This window comes from Psammomys obesus, unplaced genomic scaffold (assembly GCF_907164565.1).
Source record: "Psammomys obesus unplaced genomic scaffold, mPsaObe1.curated_primary_1811, whole genome shotgun sequence".
Taxonomy (NCBI): Eukaryota; Metazoa; Chordata; class Mammalia; order Rodentia; family Muridae; genus Psammomys; species Psammomys obesus.
In genome coordinates this window covers 4616699-4636786 of record NW_026590405.1, presented here as the reverse complement: position 1 = coordinate 4636786, position 20088 = coordinate 4616699, and the positions used below count along the sequence as shown (strand labels likewise).

The following is a 20088-nucleotide window of genomic DNA, read 5'->3' as shown; positions in this document are numbered from 1 at the left end:
ACACACACACACACACACACACACACACACACACACACACACACACACACACGCCTTCTCTGAGCGGATGGCTGCTGCAGGTGCCGTTGGCACCCTGTCGATCAGGACTGGTGAGGAGCCTCTCCTGGCTTGGCTCATCAAGTGATGGCGCTGTGATCTTATTTGGTGGCAGGAGACACCCGGCCAAGGTTGGCTTGGGACGTTTGTGGGAAGACTGATTCAGTGAGTCTGTTTCCTGTGTGTAGATGAACTGAGGAAGTGGAGCTGGCCAGGCGTGCCCAGGGAAGTCCGACCAGTGACCTGGAGACTCCTGTCGGTGAGTCTCCCCCCCACCACCCCACCATGCAGAGAGGCGTGGGCCTCTCACAGCTCTCTGCCTGCCAACGTTGGTCTTGTGCCGTAGACTTCTCTAGTCTTGTGGCCTGGCACAGCTGTGGGGATGTGTTCAAAGAGACACATCCTTGAGAGTGTATTCCCACACCTACAGGTGAGTGTATTTCCACAGTCCTATGTGGCGAAGCACTGGAGCTGGCCCCTGTGGTCACAGTGTGACTTTGGTAACTATGACGAGGGATCTAGCAGGACAGGGGGGTCCCAGCACTGGCTTTGAGCAAGCACCAGACCCCTCCCCAGCTGTGAAGAGCCGGTCCGAGGGCCTCCGGGAAGCCAGGCTAGCCTCCCTGCCCCACAGCAGGTGCCACCAGCTCCTGCTTTGCAATGGTTGGTTTCCAAGTCTGGAGTCCGTTCACTCGCTTAGGCCTCTCAAAGGCCTGTTTGCCCGAATGGGGCCAGGTGCTCTGTGCACACCCCAGGAGCCTGTCCTCAGGCCCCCACCATGGAAGGCCTCCGTAAATGCCTTGGAGAGGAAGGGAGAGGAAGGGCCTCTTGACACTGCCCTGCCCTGCTCTCACAGCGGTGCTCAGTGCCGCTGCCACTCCCGGCAAGGTCAGAGGCTGCTCAGAATGAGTTTGGCCAGCCGAAAGGGAACAGGAGATTTAGGAACAAGAGTGGCGTCCAGGCCGCCAGCCTGGTTACAGGCTGCTAAATCACAGACCCTGTTCAGCCTGGGAGCTGAGGCTCCCATGCCACACTGGAGAAGAGTATGTAATCCAGTGTCACGGAAGCTGCCAGGTCCTTGTCCTTCCCTTGGAGGCTGTGGCTGGGGCCCCTCCTGCTGACCTCCACTCACTGCTGGCTGGTGCCAGCTCTGGGAGCCCCACAGCAGGCTGTGAAGGGTGTGGGACAAACCAGAAGCAAGCAGGGAAGGCCGCCTCGCGACATCTGCCTGTCTGCCGTCCACCGTCCTGAAGAGGGCAAGCGTCGGGTGGCCCGAACCGGAAAGGCTCTGTCCTCAGTATGTTCTTCAGTTCCTGCGACACTGCACCCTCTGACGGCCACTGTCGTCCTTAGGGCTACCTGCCGGCAAACACTGAGCGGCGGAAGCTGACGCTGCAGCGGAAGCGGGAGGAATACTTCGGCTTCATTCAGCAGTACTACGACTCTCGCAATGAGGAGCACCACCAGGACACCTACCGACAGGTGTGTGCCCGTGCCCCGCCTGTGCTCTCTGAGCATCCGCAGGGCTCCCAGGGCCCCGGGCACAGTCAGGGATCCTGTTGAGACCCGCCTTCTCACTCAGCAGCTGTGACTTAGCATTTAAATAAATAGAAGTCACCATTGGGGGATGTGTGTGTGTGTGTGTGTGTGTGTGTGTGTGTGTGTGTGTGTACATGCGTACGTGCGTAGGTGCACGTGAGTTCAGGTGCCTGTGGAAGCCAGAAGAGGGTGTTGAATCCTTGGAGCTGGAGTGAGAGGCGGTTCTGAGCTATGCGATGTGAGTCTGGAAACCAAACTCAGGTCTTCAGGAGGAGCAGCTGCACTCTGAGCTGCTGAGCCGGCCCCTGAATTTCTTTGTTTGTTTGCTTCCGAGACAGAGTCTTACTCTAACTCAGGCTGACTAACTTGCCTCAGTTTCCTGACTGCTGGGGTCATAGGTGTGTGCTACCCCTGTCCTCGGGTAGGTATGGCTTTTAGCACTGGTCAGCGGTGCCGCTTCTCGTCTTCCGTGTGTGTACAGATCACCACACACGTTCACAAGTGTACACACACGTGTACCCATGCATACACACACTCAGCAGATTCACATGTGCACACTGCACACACTGTATACATGCATGTACCCATAGACACATGTACTGGAGTACGCGCGCGCATGCACATACAACACACACACACCTTGGATTACCAGTAGGTGCAGGAGGAGGTGAGGCCTGTTCTGGCACGCTCCCTGTTAAGAGAAGTGCTGTTGGCCACAGGCCATCCTGTGAGGATTAAGGGCCGTGGGACCCACAGCAAAGGCAGAGAGCTAGGAAGTGGTCGGTCCCCTGTGACATCAGCGTGTGCCTGAGAGTGCCGTGTGCCCACTTGGCGCCCATTGCCTGCAGGGAGCCTCACGGGGGAGGTGGGGCTGCCAAGGTGGGCAGTGGACAGCTGCTGTGACTGCCCCAGAATGCAGAGGCCTCTTCTGGTGGGGACACTGGCTTTAGGAAGTTAGCCTGGGCGTTGGAGAGGCCTCAGAGCCAGTGCTAACTACAGTGACCTATTGTAGCAGAAGTGAGAGCCACAGCTCTGGTTACTGCAGGCCGCGCTGACCCTTCTTCGCTCACTGATGTCGAGAGCACTTCCTGTCCTGGTTCTCTGCGCTAGCACATTTCTAACAGCAGGAGCTCCTTTGAATCCTAGCAATAGTTGTGGGGTTTGTTTGCTGTATAGACATTGTCTCACTATGTATCACCGCCTGGCCTTTAGCTCAGGCCATAGACCAGGCTAGCCTGCCTCTGTCTCTCCAGTACTGGGATTACAGGAATGCTGAAATTACTATTAACCACTCCTAGCTGGCTTCTTTCTTTTTTTCTTTCTCTCTTTCTCTCTCTCTCTCTTTTTTTTTTTAAAGAGAGTTTCATTGTGTTGCCTAGGCTGGCCTTGAACTTGCAGTATAGCCCAGCCTGGCCTTAGCCTCTTGGGTCCTGGGAACACAGGCCTGCACCACCACAGCAGACTCTTAGGAACTGTGACTGAATGAGACCCTGAAAGAGGGGAGCACACTGACCGTATCTGGCGAACAGTGCCTTCCCGGGGCATCCAGCTCGAGAGCCAGAGGGGCCCTGGGAGGCCGAGGGGTGACCCTGGGCTGGCTGAGTGGCGTATGTGGGTGTTTTCTTTCTGAGCTGCGGCCAACATGGGAGCACAGTCCTCTTAGGCGGCTGTGGCTGGGCTCTCTGTCCTCTTAAAGCTGAGCGCTGAGTGCTCCTGTGACCCCGACACCTTACACACTGGTGTTCATGTGTGGGCTGTGGCTTCTGTTTTTCAGATTCACATTGACATTCCAAGGACGAACCCTCTCATTCCATTGTTCCAGCAGCCGCTCGTCCAGGAGGTGAGCGGATTCCTTACTGTCTGGTCCTTCTGCGGGGGTGCCCCATGTCCACGGGTGGCACTTTGGGACCAGAATACTTCTTCCACCCTCATCCTTTGTAGCAAGCCTGGGGACCAAGTCGTGCTCTGCCCCAAGGCCTGAGGCAGGAAGAATCTTATCATAAAGTTCCTGTTGCTGGGTGTGTTCTTTTTAAGGTGGAATGGTGACTTTCTAATTGGGATAAAATATACATAGCATGAATTTGCCATGTTGTTCCCTTTTTCAGTGAGCACTGGGTAATTAACAGTTTCTACTTCAGTGGCATTTCATGCGTTTGAGTTCCCTGGTCACCCCTTCATCTGTCTCCAGACAGTCTTCCTTTTTTCCCCCCACTTAAATTCAGTATGCATTAAATAGTAACCCCCTTCCCTGCCGCCACCGTTCTACCTTTTGTCTATGGCTGTGGCCACTCTAAATACATCAGATAAATAGAATTACATGGTTTTTGTCATTTTGTGTCTGGTTTAATTCAGTGTCAGGAATGCTTTCATTGAAATGTTTTTATTACATTATGTATGTATGAATGTTGTGGAGGGTGCAGCGTGCGTGCGTGTGTGTGTGTGTGTGTGTGTGTGTGTATTGTGTGTGTGTGTGTGTGTGTGTGTGTGTCTGTGTGTCTGTGTGTCTGTGTGAGAGTGTGTGTGTGAGGAACACTGACGGGGTTGGTTTTCTCTTTCCCTGTGTTGGTCCTGGTCTTCAGTCTTGTCAGCAGATTCCTTCACCCACTGAGCCCTCCCGCCCTGTCCCCTTTGGCTTGACTCAAGTGGGGACAATCACTCGTGACACCAGCAGCTTCCTTTGCTGCTGCAGTCAGGATGTGGAGCGTCAGCGCTTTTGAAACAGGCTTTGAGTTCTTCCCGAAATAGAGAGGAATGGTTGGAAGGATAACTTCAGTGGCTGTGGATAATATTCATAATTCCATTTGCACATGGATTGTAACTTCCAACACCATAGGGTTGAAACATTATAAGGCGCAGCACAAAGGAAGTTGAAAACGCATTCCTTTGTTCCCCCATCCGGCCTCTGAAGGCTAGCCCTGCTTCCTCCTCCTTCCACCCTGCCATGCTCACGTCTGTGCCTTTCGCTCCCGTGTGCCAGCTCTCATCCTAGGGTTGTGACCAGCAGCTTAACGGGCGTCTCCAACTAGTGGAACGACGTGCAGAAATGGAAGCTCACACTTTACTCTCTGCACTTTTGCTGGCATCACCCCTCTGCACTGGGCGTGTTATTTTTAGCGAATGGAGGCGCAGAGGACTAGCCCACCACCATGCTGACAGGGTTGCAGACCCGACAGAGACTCTGGAGTAGCAGGCTCCGTGAGGCCTTCCAGAAGACCAACCTGGAGACAATTGTTTGGTTTTTGTGACACTGGGGATCAAATTCAGGGCCCATACATGCTGGGCAAGTGTTCTGCATGAGATAGAGACAGGTAACAGAGATGCAGGGAAACAGTAGGGCCGGGAAAGCTTGGGATTTTTTTTTCCAGGACACAGTGGGTATAGCCTGGGCTACATTTCTGAGGTAGAAAGGGTCGTTTAGACTGAGTGCAGGAGGACTCCCTTCGGAGAGTATCATAAAACAAGGACATCACACCTCCTCCAACCATAGGGGACACAGGGTAATTCTGGTGGAAGCAGCAAGGCCAGCTCACTGTGGGGGTGCTTCCCAGCTCTCCCCACCAGACTCTCCGAGAGGGGCTGACAGCCTTCAGTGTGTCTCTAGGGTCCTTACATCGTCCCTACCCTAGCTGACCACCTCCAAAAGCTGTCTAACTCTTCCCTCTTTGCATTCTCTTTGGAAGTCCTTGTCTTGAGGACTGGCTGGGGTGTGGTGTGCTATGGAGGCCGTCTGATCCCTTGGCCCATTATCCTGTCTTCATCATCGCCTCTGCTGTCCCTCCTGTGTGTGTCATAAAGATCCAGGCTAGCACAAAGCCGTTCTCCAGAAGTGCCAGGCCCGGGGGTCATGGCCGGCAGGACAGAGCCAGTGAACATTTGTCACTGCACTGAGAGAAGATGGAGCTCAGAAAGCCCAGTGACGCAGAGCGGCACCTGCGGATGGGATGGGGCGGGACTCTGCAAGGGGCCATGAAGCTCTCTTTCTGTCCCCCACAAGGCCTCTGACATATTTTAATTGAGATGTGTAACCCCCAAAGGCTCTCCCATGGGTTCCCTCTGTCCCAAGCCCCCTGACTGCAGAAGCCTGCAGGACCTGTATGGTTTTACTTTTGTATTGTTGCGTTTGTTTATTTGGGGGGGGGTGTGCACGCCACGGCATGTGTGTAGAGATCCAAGGACAGGGCATCAGGACTTTCCTTCTGTCACCATGCGGGTCTTGGGGATCAAGCTCAGGTTGTCAGGCTTAGTGGTGAATGCCGTTGGCTGCTGATCCGTCTCCCCAGCCCTAACCCAGCAGATAGGTGGTTGCATCCTGGTGCATAAAGGGACTTAATACAAGAAGAGATTGTCACCAACCCTAATCAGGCTGAACCAGAAAACCCTATTATTATCATTATTATTATTATTATTATTATTATTATTATTATTATTATTATTATTTTAGATCTTATTTTATGTGTCTGAGTGTTTGCCTGCACCCATTTATGGGCATCATGTGCCTGCAGTGCCCGTGGAGGCCAGAAGAGGGCGATGGATCCCCTGGAGTTACCGATAGTTGTGGGCTGATGCGTGGGTACCAGGGTCTTAGCCACAGAGCCATCTCTCCAGGCCCCAGAATGGAATATTGAGCTCTTTCCTTCTCCGAGGGAGCGTGGTGCTTCCTCTCTCAGTCCTGTGGTGACCAAGGAAGGCGTAGAAAAGCACACCAGAGCTGTCGTGTGGCACACCTCGCTCCCTGACACAGAGAAGGGGCGGAGTTCAGGATCCTGTCACCCATTTGTGCCCTGTCATGGTCATCAGATACTGACAGAGAGAGGACAAGAAGCGCTGGGCAGAGACGCTCACATGTTCCGAGCTCTCTGATTCTCTTCCTTCGCCCCATAGCACTTTGAAAATTTCTCAGAACTTTTCACTAATCCAAGGTAAATGGTAAAGCGGGTGAGAGGAGGAAGAAGTTAACACTCACGTCCCCTTTCCTTCTCCTCTTCCTAGATCTTTGAAAGAATTCTCTTTATCTGGGCCATCCGGCACCCCGCCAGTGGGTATGTCCAGGGAATTAATGACCTGGTCACTCCGTTCTTTGTCGTCTTCCTCTCGGAATATGTGGGTAAGAATCCGAGTGCGCTGTTGCTTGCCGTCTGTGTGCGTGTGTCCGCAGGTGTGTCCGCAGGTGTGCCGCTGCTGGCCGGGGCTCGCCCACAGTGAGACAGGTAGCCCCGCTGCTCCACGCAGAGCAGTCTGGGCAGCCGAGGCAGCTTGAAGGCTATCTCTTGAGATGATCGCACATGTCACCTACAAGACCTGCTTCCTCACAAGAACAGCCTCGCGGCGCACTTCCGTTCTGCCAGGAACAGATAGCGTGCTGGCTTAACTGGATTATCTTAAGATTCTCCAAACGTGTCTCAGATCCGGTGCCCATGTGTGACACTGGCATTGGTGGTTAAGTACCGCACCCATGCTGGACCTCAGGAGTGGTGTGAGCATGCAGGGAGGATGGCGTGGGTCCGGCCTCTCCCCACTCCTCTGTCCTGACCCCGTGGCTCTTGTCATTGCGGAGAGTTAATTTTGAGAGCTCGCCGCGACTATCCCACAGTCCAGCCGCTTCCAGCGGCCCGGTCAGTCAGAATCTTAAAGGAGCCGAGGACTGTTTTTCCTCCTGGGTTTCCTCTGTTGCTGTGCTTATAGAGTCACCCCCACCCTGTGACCAGTGCAGCTCCCTGTCAACTACTTAGGGGCATGGGTAGGAATCCAAATATGTGAAGGAACCAGCAGTCAGGTGGCACATGCTTATAATCCCAGCATGAGGCCGGAGGATTTCGAGTTCTAGCCTGGACTGCACAGTGAAACCCTGTCTCAGAAGATCAAACAAACAGCAAGCAAGTACAAAGCCCAAACCAGCCAGAAAAGAACATCGGAAGGAGCCCCAGAAACCCACCCGAGTCAAGCTCTTTACCAAGTGCTATGGCATGCCGATCTCGGGGCCCCAGCAGCTCTGTGAAGTAGAGGTCCCAACCCGCTCTCCAGGCTGGCAGCGCTGAGGGGGAGTGGCCTAGTGAGTCTTCCAAACTCAGGCAGAACCTCTGACCTCAGTGCCTTTGCTCGTTCTGTGGCTTGACCATGGCTGAGCCTAGAGCCCTGTCTGTCCTTGGCTGTCTCATGCCTGAGAGTTGTCTGCATCAAAACAGGCAGCACAGCCTGTGGCCCTTGATTATCCATCCTTAAACATTTTAAAATTGGCTCTGCATGTGCATGTAGATACAGGTGCCCTCAAGGCCCAAAAGAGGGCAGCAGACCCCTTGGCACTGGAGTTACGGTGCTGCCCAGTGTGCCCTGGCTTTCGCTAAGAGCAGTAAGTGCTCTTAGCCACTGAGCCATCTCTCTGCGCAGCTGTTTATATAAGTCTTTGCCTTGCCTGCATGTATGTCAATATGTGCGAACCTGGTGCCTGTGGAGCCCAGAAGAGAGAGTTGGATCTCATGGAACTGCAGTTAGAGATGGCTGTGAGCCAGGAACCTGGTCCCCTGGTTCACACTCACACACAAACAGAAATTCACTCGTAATTCATTTTCCTGTATGTCAGGGATTGAGATTTAAAATTATTATTCCAGTTAAATGGCAGATTGTTTCAACACCAAGTAAACTGCATGCCTTTTGTTACTTTATTTCTCTCTCTACTACGTTTTAAAAACGTGTGTGTGAAGCCTGTGTGTGTGTGTGTGTGTGCGCGTGTGTGTGCGTGCGTGCGCGTGCGCACGCGCGCGCAGAGATCACAGGACACTAGTGGGACTTGGTTTTCACCTCTATTATGTGTGTCTTGGACTTGAACTCAGGTCCTCCGGCTTGGTGGCAGCCACTTTCACCTACCGTGCCATCTTGCTAGCCCTCTCCAGCTTTTATAATTAGCCACCTAGCTCCTGCGTTTGCTTTGTGCCCTGTCACACTTGTTACGAAAGAGTCAAAACCAGCAAACTCAGCCCTGCGTCTGCTTGGAGTTGGCAGAGAAATTGTCCACAGCTAGCCTTGGCCCCAAGCACGTCTCTACAAATAGTGTCTGTCACTGAACTCAGAACTCCCTTTGTCACTTTCCCGTGTCCAGGCAATCATAAGGCTCTGGTGACTCCAGGGCTGTGCATGCTGAGCAGACCTCTGTCCCTGAGCCCATCTGCAGCCCCATAGCTGTTTCCTGAACCTCATTCTTGCCTGCCATTTCCCCCGACTGACGTAGGTAAGCCTAGACTGCTGAGCTGGCAGTCCGGCCTCTCCATCTCACTTCATCTGCTTCACCTTGTCTTCCATTCCTGCCATTGACACGAAGTCTTGGGCTCCTGTCCTGAGACCCTTTCCGTGGCATCTGTCACAAGCCACTAACAGACCCAGGTTCTGAAGCTTGATGGGTGAGGCTCTGGGAGTCCTGCTCCTTGCCTCACTCGCTCAGCTCAGCAGTTTTAATTTTTTAGTGTATGGGAGGAGGGGGTAGGGTGGGACCAAGGACAAGTTGCAGGAGTCAGTTTCCTCTTTGTACCATGTGGGTTCCCAGAATCAAATTCAGGTCTTCAGGCTTGATGACAAGAACCCTTCCTGCTGAGCCATCTCACAGGCTCCTAGAACAACATTTTAAACCTGAAGCCTTATTGTGCTCTGTCTCCTTAATTCCTGAGTGACTCCCTCCTGAGAAGCCTTCTGCCCAGAAGCCCTCCCCAACACCGCAGGCATACTGTCCCATCACGCCCTCCTGGAACTTAGTAGTGTCCTGTAGCCGAGTCACCTTCCCCAGCTGCACATCCCATGCCGTCCATCACCAGATCTCATGTTTGGAGACCAGAGACCATCTGAAGATCCTCCCCTCCTCCCATGCCTTCACTGTGGCGAGCACACATACATAGAAGGAGACCCCCGTAGCCCGTGGTTTGGGCACAGGATGCTGGGAAGCTAGCGGAGCTGCGCCAGGCATGGCCACTGGGGGGCAGTGCATCACACTTCTGCTACTGCACAAGTGTGAGGTGGGCCTCTGAAGTCTGGAGGTGTGCCCTTAGGACTGGGGAGGGGACCATGAGCAGAGCAGGCAAAACACCCTGCCTTCCGCTCCTAGATACTTGTTCGAGGACAACAAAAACGTACAACTCTAACGAGACAGCAAGAATATTCACAGCAACTTATTCATAGGCAAAAGCTGTAAGTAGCTGCACTGGCCATCTATCGCCGTTCATACTGTGGAGCAGTACCCCGCCGTCAAAGGGACATGCCACTGATGTGTGCAGCCCTGTGCCAGCTCCTGGGAGAAGCACACACTGCATGATTGCGTAAACACAGGGCCCAAAGTGCGCAAAGGCAGTCTGCGGCACCCAGGGTGCCTCCACCTGGGCGTGGACAGGAAGGGAGCTCTCCTGCCTCATGGAAACTACCCTGCCCCCCCCCCCCCACGTCACAGTTTTACTGCCGTTACCTACAGATGTGGGGACGTGTCAGGACTGCTGTCTGTGCGGTTTGCCGTGTAGACATTATACCTTCAGAAAAGCCTCCTCATCGCATCTGAAAGCCTGTGGGTGGGCTTGCTCAGTCCCTCCGAAGCCCCCTCTCCCTTTGCCATGTGGCTGCTTGTCAGAGTCCACTGCAAACAGAATGGCTCTCCTCCTCCTCCTCCTCCTCTTCATCTCCTTTCTCCTGGAAGCTACCAGGACTTGCAGTCTGCCTCTCTTGTTTTTCATGCTAATAAAACTGTCCTAGAGTGAAAAAACATGTGTTTATGTATATATGGTTGGGAGAAACAGATGCTAAATTTAAAAAGGTGGAAAGCACTTGTTAGATTTTGTGAAGTGTTGCCTTTGCCGGTTTTGCACTATGATGACAAAATGCCCACGCTGGGTACACTTAGAGGCCGATGGCTGCGTACTTTGTAAGTGATGCTATCTTGTTCCTGGTGGCTCCTGAGTCCAGACAGCATGACACCATTGTCTCAGCAAAGGCCCGGCTTTGCCACAGCACTTTGTGGTGCCAAGGCAAAAAGGGGTGTGATCTGCAGGAGAAGCCAAGCCTGGGCGGCCTTATTTGATAGGGGTTTGCCCGTCCTGCGTCCTGCCCAGAGCATGCACTCCCTTGAGAAAAGGCATTGCCACTGTGAGCTCTGCCTTCCAAAGCACAGCAAGTGCTGAAGACAAATCAGAAAGACACGGCAGTGGCCGGGGCTGTGCTGGCTGTGCTGGAAACAGGAAGCAGGGTGTTTTGTTTCCTAACACAATTTTATTTCTATATTGGGGGGGGGGGGGGGGGGGGCGGGGCTTGTGCACATGTGGAAGGCAGAGGACAGCTTCTGAGAGCTGGTTGCATCCTTCCGCATTCCAGGGACCAAACCCAGGTCATCAGGCTCGGCATCACACGCCTTACCTGCAGAGCCGTCTCACTGGTCCAGGGAGCAGGGCTTTTTGTTGTTTGTTTGTTTCAAGACAGACTTTCTCTGTGTAGTCCTGACTGTCCTAGAACTCACCTGGTAGACTAGGCTGGCCTTGAACTCACAGAGATCCTTCTGCCTCTGCTGGCCAAGTGCTGGGGCTAAGGCATGCCCCACCATGCCTGGCAAGAAGCAAGTTTTCAGTAGAGCAGTGGGGAGATACTGAGCAGAGTCCCGAGGAAGAGGAGTTGCTGAGCATCCTCGGGTGCCATGGGTGTTACTCTCATTACTCCCCACCCCGCCCTGCCAGTGTGGGAGGTGCCCCCTCTCCTGTGACAGATTCCGAGGGATCGTCACCTCCATTTCTCTCTGCCACACCATGGCTGGCTGGTGTCCAGACCAAAGATGAAACTGGAGGAGTAACCCCAGCAATGACAGGGTCATTATTGCCTCAAGAGGTCATTTTTTTTGGTTGACATTTTAAAAATAATCTTTTATTTCATTTGTTATAGTGTGCCTGAGAGAGAGAGAGAGAGAGAGAGAGAGAGATATCAAGAGAGAGATCAAGCTCAGCTCCCCAGACTTACACACACAGCAAGTGTCTTTACAGGCTGAGCCATGTCTCTGGTCCTTTTGTTTGCTTCTCTAAATGTGAACTTTATGTAGACACATGTGTCACACCCACAGAGGACTTGGAGCATCTCTAGTCCCCAGAAGCCCCCACTCTATTCCCTCTTCTCCTACTCCCCTCCTTCCTGTTCCCCTCCTTCCTGCTCCTCTCTTTCCCCATCTATACTGACTTCTTTGTTTGGTTGGCTTTTGCTATTTTGAAAAGCTTAATTTTTACTTGGTCCACGACTTGGAAGGGGTTCCAGAGTGGTTACAAGGCTGCCCGGTGGCTTGAGCAGTTCAGGTTGGGGTCCTGACAAAGGCCAGTGCAGAGCAGAGGAGGCCAGGAGACCTCCCAGTCAGGCTTGGGCATGAGTCCCTAGAAGAGACTCCCCCAGAGACGGCTGGGTGCCAGTCTGCGTTTGCTGGGTGTGGCCTGGGCAGGCTGTGACGCTTGGTCATGTGGTTGCCCGTCTTGACTGGCTTCACCTCATCCAGGAATGGTTTTCTAAGAAGAGGTGAGGGTTTATTTGGGCAGAGCCCAGCGAATGAAGATCTGAGAGGGCCTGCCTCAGGTTCTTCTCCAGTGTCAAGACAGCATCCATGGTCTCCTGGATTTTACCCCAGTCACGTTGAGATGGTTCTGCGTGTCCTGGAAGAATGCTCAGCCCCTGCGATTGCAGCTTGAGATGCTTGGCATCCTCAGGCTGCCCCTCAGCCAACATTCCGAAGAAGCGTGGCCCACATCCCCTGAGACATGTCTACTGGGTCAGATAGCCCAGAGAGAGGTGTGCACGTGTCCAGGCAGCTCACTGCAGCTTTGGCGCTTCCTCTTTAGTGCAATAATTCTAACGAATCTGGGAGGTCATGGCCGACCGGTAATACAGAGCTAACCACAAAGAGACCAAAGAGTCAGTGCTAGCTGCTGCTAGGAGCAGATGGTCCCGGAGGCTGTGGCTGGAGAGACCAGAAGGCAGCTGGAAGCCAACAAAGGAATCCCCGGGTCTATTCCATCTAAACACGGTGGAAGCAAGACGCAGTTCCCGGGACCTCCAGGCCGACCTCTAACACCCGATCCATCTGCCCACTGCTAAACTCCATCTCAGTTGAATCACATGGTCAAGAGCTGTAATTCCCTGTCGTCAGTGAAAGGACCACTGAGTGGGAGTGACACCAAATCTTCTGAAGAGTGCCCCTCCTAGGACCCAAGCCTGGAAGAAGCAGCCTCAGGTGACAGGCAGGCAGGGAGTGTGAGGTCACCCGCTGTGTAATGACAGCTAGGGTGCTGAGCTGAGTGCTATCACGTATGCGAGTGCTCCTTGGAGAGGCCTCTGCTGGGTTTCCTGTCACTAAGGGGTGAGTGCTCCAGTGTCAGGGTGGCTTGTCAGGTCAGTGTGCATCAGTCTAGCCTTCTCTCCAGTAGGATGTCCCACCCATCTCCGTGGTGGCCTTTAGAAAGCCAGATAGAGATGGTGCATGCCTTTTACTCAGGAGGCAGAGGCAGGCGGAGCTTCAAGGCCTGCCTGGTCTACAAAGCAAGTTCCAGCACAGCTAGGGCTACACAGAGAAACCTTCAAAAACCAAACACTCCCCCCCAAAAGAAAAGAAAGCCTGAGAAGGTTATATGTGTGTGCCAGCTTTTTCTCTGCCTACTTACCCTGACTCCCATGTTATTTGGGTTCACAGGACCAAGGGTCCTCCATCATTGCCCAAGGCTGACGTAATACCAGCTACTGATCTTTGCTGAATAGTGGCACTGGAACCTCAGAATAGCGGAGAAAACCTGAAGGAGTATTGGCAATGTCTTTTACATTTATTTTTACTTGTAACGGTGTATGCGGTGTTTGTATGCGCACATGACAAGTACCTGTGGATCCTAGAGGGGTCGATGCCCTAGAGCCGGAGTTACGGGCAGTCGGGAGCCGCCTGATGTGGATACTGGGAACCAAGCCCTGCAAAAACAGCATCACCCTTAGCCATGAGTCAGTGCTCCAGTACTGGTTGGTGTGTGTGTGTGCCATGTGCATGTAGGTACCCGTGGAAGCAAGAAAATGGCATTTGATCTCCTGGAGCTGGGGTTGCAGGCAGTTGTAAGCCATTCCATGTGGGCGCTGGGAACCAAACCCAGGTTCTCGGCGAGAGCAGCATGTGCTCTCAGCTGCTGAGCTGTCTTTCTAACCCAAGTATTGGTTTTTAAAATTACTGTGATCAGGGTATTGTTACACACATCTGCCTAAGCTGTCCCACACTGTGTACACAGACCCTGTGTCTGTCATTCTGAGCTAAGAGTCAGCACCCCATTGACAGACCCAGTGTGATGGGGCCTCTATGGCCAGCAGTGCCTCTGCACACCCAAAGTGGCGCTTCTGCGACAAGCAGAACCTCATGGAACAGAGCCACCTCCCTGCAGCTCTCTTCTCCAGGAGAGCCTGAGACTGGCTTCCCTCTCCTGCCTTTCGGAGAGCCGTCTCCCTGTCGGACTCTGGCTCCCTGGCTTTAGCCATGTGGTCCCTGCACCGTTTCTGTGTGCAGCAAAGGTCTGTGTTCTCAGGGCCTCATCTGCTCACTGTTGAGGGTGTGGCTTTCAGATGGCTGCTGGAGCTAACTCGAGCCCTCATGCATGCAGGCAGTTGCTTTACCCTCTGCGCTGTCTCCCAGCCCTTGTGCTTCTCTGATCAGAACGTGCCGTGCAAGAGATTCTTTAGTTTTTAAGACAGCATGTCACGATGGAGCCCTGGCTGTTCTGGAACTTGAAGTGTAGACTAGGCTGGCCTCGAACCCACAGAGATGCACTTTCCTCTGCCTCCTAAGTGCTGGAATTAAAGGCGTGAGCTACCATGCTCATCGTATGCAAGGGACTCTAGTCTTGGGGGTGGGGAGAATGACCATGCTCCACAGCCTTCTGCCGCTGATAGCTTGCATGTCTGGCAGGATCACAGAAGCTGGGACCTGGGGTCCCTGCTGGGCTCCTGGGAAGTGCCTGGGACAGTGAGCAGAGCCAGCTCTCTCCTCTCCTCTCCTCAGAGCCTCCACTGGTTGCCCTGGGGCTAGGACTCCAAGAGTTCCAAGCAAAACCAGCTGTTGACTGGAGCCAGGGCCTCAGTGCATTTTATCAGCTAATCAGTGGCCATGTTCTGACCAAGCCCACAGTGGGCAATGTTGTTTTCATGAAGAGCTTTTCGGTTTCCCCCTTTTGGATGCGTTGCCTCTTAAAATAGCCATAAACTCCTTAAACTTGTTCCCTGCGGCCAGTCCTGGGCTGCCACACACTCGGGACAACTGAAGGCGAAGGCGAGAGGCCCTCGTGTGTGGCTGAGAGGCTGGCTCGCTTTCCTGCTGTGCTTCAGTTCTGTGTGGAGTTCCCTCAAGTGGACAGTTAATGATCCTCCTGAGCAGATTGTTTATGGTGAATGAAGCCCTTCAGAGCGCACTCTTCCCTCCCTGCTGTTTTTATGCTGCTGTGCTCAACTCAGTTGTTGAGTGTGTTTCCCAGCAGGCAGAGAAAGAGCTCTGGGCACCCCAGCCCTTTCCATCCCCAGGAAGTGCCCTGAGCTACCCCAATCTTCAGCTCCAGGAAGTGCACTGAGCTATCCCACTTTCCATCCTCAGGAAGTGCCCTGAGCTACCCCATTCTTCACCCCCAGGAAGTGCACTGAGCTATCTCACTTTCCATCCCCAGGAAGTGCCCTGAGCTACCCCATTTTCACCCCCAGGAAGTGCTCCAAGGGCACATGGCTGACCATAGCCCAGCAACTCGAGGCCCCTGAATAGGGTTCACTTTATCTGTAGGCTGTTTGCTCTTGGCATAGCTGAAGGTTTGGAGATGGCACAGTTACCAAGTGTAGCACCTTGCCAGCTCGTGACTCTTCATAGCTATGTGTAATTTTTCCTACTTATAACCAAAAGGTAGGGGTAGAAAACTGGAAATTAGGGCTGGTAAGGTAGTTCCTCAGGTGAAGGAGCTTGCCACCAAGCCTCATGACCTGAGTTCAATCCCCGAGACCTACATGGTGGCAGGAGAGAACCGATTCCCACAAGTGTTCTCTGACCTCCATGTGAGAAACAGAGCGAGGACTGGGCTCTGCCCGCGTGAGACAGAGCCAAGTGTGTGCTGTGTAGCCTTAAAAGCCAGAGCCCCAGTAAAAGGTGGTGAATAATCCCAGCAGGCCTGCAGTGGGAGGGCAAGGCAGACAGCACAGTCGAGGAAGCTTGCTGGCCTGGAAGGAGACCCCACCTCTCATTCAGCAGGGTGGAGGGGGAGGACCAACTCCTGAAGGTTGTTCTCTGCCTGCCCCCCCACGTCCGCCCCCCCCCCCACACCTGCCTGAAGGTGCAAACAGGGCTATGGAGTGTGGTCAGCAGCTGCACACACTGGCTGCTCCTTCAGAGCACCCTGGATCAGTTCTCAGCCCCACATGGTGGCTTACAGTTCCAGGGATTCCATGAGGTGCAGAGATACACACATAAGGCAAAGTGCCCATCAAATAAAGGTCAGTTAGGGCTGAGAGGTGGCTCAGCCCTTTGGAGCATTTTTGCTTGGCTTGTTGCTCTTGCAGAGGCCCCAGGTTCGGTTCCCAACCCCGGTGACTCAGAAGTCCTCCATAATTCAAGTTCCAGAGGATTCTGTGCCCCTTTTTGGCCACAGTGGGCCCCAGGCATGCACGTGGTTCACATATATGCGTACAGGTGAGACAGATACAAAATAAGAAAATCTAAAAAAATAAAAGTTAGAAAATCAGAAGTAAATATGGAGCTGTGCACCTTCCTTTGGGAAAGTGTAAGGAGGTGGGGTGGTCTTGTGGGAACACCCTGTCTCAGCTGTGGGGGCTGTTGCCCAGGGCGGGTGAGTGGAACTGAGTGCCCACTGCTGAGGAAGGCGCTCTCCAAGGGCCTGAGCATCTCCGCAGGCCGTGTCTGCCCTTGTGAGCTTTGGAGGCAAGCCAGGCCCACGCCCCTGAGGAGTCAGGAGTAGTGGGGGTCTGTGGAGCAGCCCGGGACTGCAGCACACATGAAGACCTCGGAGTGGAGTCTTAGGGCCCAGTTAAATTTAAATAACGCCGCAGCCACCCCCAAACCCAATGCATAATGATTCTGAAGTCAGAGATGTGATATTTCTTGGAAGTTGTTCTGCTTGCTTGTTTGTTTGGTTTTGGTTTTGGTTTTTCAAGACAGGGTTTCTCTGTGTAGCCATGGCTGTCCTGGACTCACTTTGTAGAGTAGGCTGGGCTTGAACTCACAGAGATCTGCCTGCTTCTCACTCCCTGAGTACCTAGCTGGAAGGTTTTTTTTTTGTTGTTTTAATGTGATCTCCCAATTAGATCATTATGTGTTATCTGAATTCTTCATTTCTGCAAGGTTGATACTGTTTTACAAAATCTTTATTATTTTTTTTTTTTTTAGTGATAAAAGGCAACCGTGGTCAATGTGGCTCCCCTTTAAAAACAGTTTTGGACAACTATAAAAATTATGTGTATTGGGGCCATTTTTAAAAGTCCCACAAAAGTTAAAGAGAATCAAATCCTTCTCCCTCTACTAAAGGCACGGTGAGCCGAGCTGTCCCGTCCCGCCCCGCTGTGTGAGCCCACACTGCACGGGCGGCAATCGACAGTCTGCCCTGAGAAACCCTACTCCTCCTCGCTCTTCTCCGCTACTGAGCGTGCCTTCTGCATCATTATAAATTCCTGAGAAACATCATCTAAAACAATCTCTGCACCTACTATGTATGAGGCGTGGCAGTTACTACTTCACGTGTGTTAGCTCTGGCTGTCCTGGCTTTTCTGAGAAAGTACTTCATCGTCTCCAACAGCTTCCGTCCCCACCCCCGTGTCTGCCTCTGATGTTCATAAAAGCTACAAGAAAACAGTGCTTGGACAGGGAAATGGCACAGTGGAGAAAGGCTCCCGCTGCCAAGCGTGAGGGTCTGAGTTCAGTACCCTGGATCTACACATTAGGAGAGAACAGGCTTCCACAAGTTGTCCTCTGACCTCCGCACACGTGCTGTGGCATCTCACACCGCACGCGCACACACACACACACACACACACACACACAAATATATAATTTTAACTTTTCCATTCTTCAAGCAGAATGGGGACCCAGGAACCGTTAAACAGTGTGAAGCCGTGTGGGCAAAGGGCTCTATAGTCATTCTCATGACTGCAAGGATGAGATTCTGAGTGGATTTTGTCAGCTGACTGTGTCCCTGGCACAAGGGCTGCATGCAGTGAACACTTCTGTTTGTAAACAACGCTGATGGGCCTGGCTTTTGTGCAGAGCCGAAGGGCCTTGGCGCTGGCACATGGCCTCTGACAGGCATGCAGGTGCCCAGCTAGCGAGCAGGAGAGCCCATCTTACCGAGGCCGCCCTGTGGCAGGCCTTCTCTGGCTTTCTTGTCTCCTCTGCTTGGTCCTCAGACCAGACAGGCTCTCATCCCAGCTATAACCCGGAATTTCCATGAGGAGTTAGTAGACGGTTGGGCTGGCGGGATGACTCAGTGGTTAAGACATCTTCCTGCTCTTCCAGAGGTCCCGAGTTCAGTTCCCAGTACCCACAACCTCCAGTAACTCCACCAGGGGATCTGTCACCCTCTTGTGGACTCTGCAGGCCTCCCCGCACACACATGGCATACAAACACACACATGCACGCACTTCAGTTAGCGTTCCTTGCTGAAAGAGGCCCTGTCCTCCAGCTTAGTGGACACTTGTATCCTGGTATCCTCTTGTGTGCCGTGGGTATATTTATGGTCTTGCTGAGTCCCCAAGATGCTGATATAAAAATGCAGTGTTTCTTTCACAAAGGCATTTGTCTACAGAGCGTGTGTGTGTGTGTGTGTGTGTGTGTGTATGTGTGTGTGTGTGTGTATCCTATAGCAGTGGGAGAATTAAGTCCCAGAGGCACCCACAGGCTCGGCTTTTCTTCCCTCGGTCCCTTTCAGGGAGTCCTTCACTGCCGAGCAGGGTGCTAACCCCGGTGTCCCCGGAGTGTGGGAGACAGCGCACTGAGTATCTGTCATCAAAGGGCTCTTCTGGGTTGTTCCTGGAGTTGAGCTGGGCAGAAGTCCTGAGTGGTCATTTAAAAAAAAAAAATCCAAAAACCAAAAAATAAAGAGGAATGAGGGAGGGAGTTACAGCTGGGATACAAAGTGAATAAACTGTAATTAATATAAAAAAATTTTTTAAATTAAAAAAAAGAATAAATCCTGTCACCCCTCTTATGCTGCTTTTTTGTGACTTTATTTTTGTATGTGACTTTCAATAGAGAAAATAAAAGAAATGTATTTTTCTCTTAAAAAAAAAAACCTTAAGTGATAAATGCCAAGGGAGAGCAAGGTACGCCGGGCTGGAGTGAGAAGTGGTGCAGTCAGCATTAGAGCGAGATCCCTGGGGACTCCAGAAGGGCAGCTCGTCCCCCGACAATAGGTCGCCTGCTTCTCCCTGGCCTGAAGAGCCCATGGAGGTCTGGGGACTCTGTCTCTCTCTCTCCGTTTTCAGATCGGGCCTCTGGATTGTCTTCCCCTTTTGTCTTACAGAGGAGGATGTGGAGAACTTTGACGTGACCAACTTGTCTCAGGACATGCTGCGAAGCATTGAAGCCGACAGCTTCTGGTGCATGAGCAAGCTGCTGGACGGGATCCAGGTGTGTCGGGCGGGGCTCCGAGGCTGCCCCCTCCTTACTGCTCCCCGTGTCAGGCGAGACACACACACACACACACACACACACACACACACACACACACACCCCGGCCAGGGCTCCCCTGCCTCTTCTGTGTGCGGCACTAGACTGAGGTCCAGTGTCCCCCGTGCTTCAGGGGCTGCAGAGACGGCTCAGTTAATAAAGCGAACCTGAGTCTGATCCCTAGCACGGGGGAGGTGCCTTGTCTAATCCTTGAGCTCCAGTCTCAGTGAGAGCTTCTCTCAAAAAACCAAGATGGACGGTGTCTGAGGAAGGATACCCGAGCCCTCCCTGGCCTGTGCAACACACACCCACGCACGTGCGAGCGCACAATCAGCAGTGACCACAGCGCAGCCTGTGCCTCCGTGAGCTCTAGGTGCAGCAGGCAGCTGGTCTGACACTGCTCACCCCAGGCTCCGTGTCCTTTGCAGGATAACTACACCTTCGCACAACCGGGGATCCAGAAGAAGGTCAAGGCCCTGGAGGAGCTTGTCAGCCGGATCGATGGTAGGTTGAGGGGACAAGACTTCTCTAGCTGCAGCCCAGCGTGGCCCTGTCCATCCCTTCCCAGCCTGTCCTAGGCAGCACTGTCTTCAGGGCTCCCCAGGAAGGCTAAAGCCCTGCTGCTGACCCAAGGTGTCTCCACCTTGCTCTGTCACCAGGGTCTCAGTGGCCCCACAGCTCTGCCCTAGTCACCTCCCTCCCGTCCCGGCCTGCTGCGCTGGTCCTGCTGTTTGCTCTACCCTCTCCTGGAAGGACTTGCATGCGCTCACCTGCCCCTCTTTCAGACCGTCCTCACGTGATGGTTTTCCTCAGCAGTGTTGTGTCC

General features: G+C 53.2%; 1 protein-coding gene across 2 annotated transcripts in view; it reads left to right on the top strand.

Moving 5' to 3' along the window:
- The window catches only part of Tbc1d22b (TBC1 domain family member 22B), a 53029-nt gene that overhangs the window by 22685 nt on the left and 10256 nt on the right, over positions 1-20088 (top strand). For both annotated transcript variants that reach the window (XM_055607093.1, XM_055607094.1), the window contains exons 5-10: positions 246-316; positions 1411-1539; positions 3371-3436; positions 6586-6700; positions 19117-19223; positions 19691-19766. In XM_055607093.1, the coding sequence (XP_055463068.1) occupies positions 246-316; positions 1411-1539; positions 3371-3436; positions 6586-6700; positions 19117-19223; positions 19691-19766 (564 nt within the window). The remainder of the gene's footprint in view (positions 1-245; positions 317-1410; positions 1540-3370; positions 3437-6585; positions 6701-19116; positions 19224-19690; positions 19767-20088) is intronic.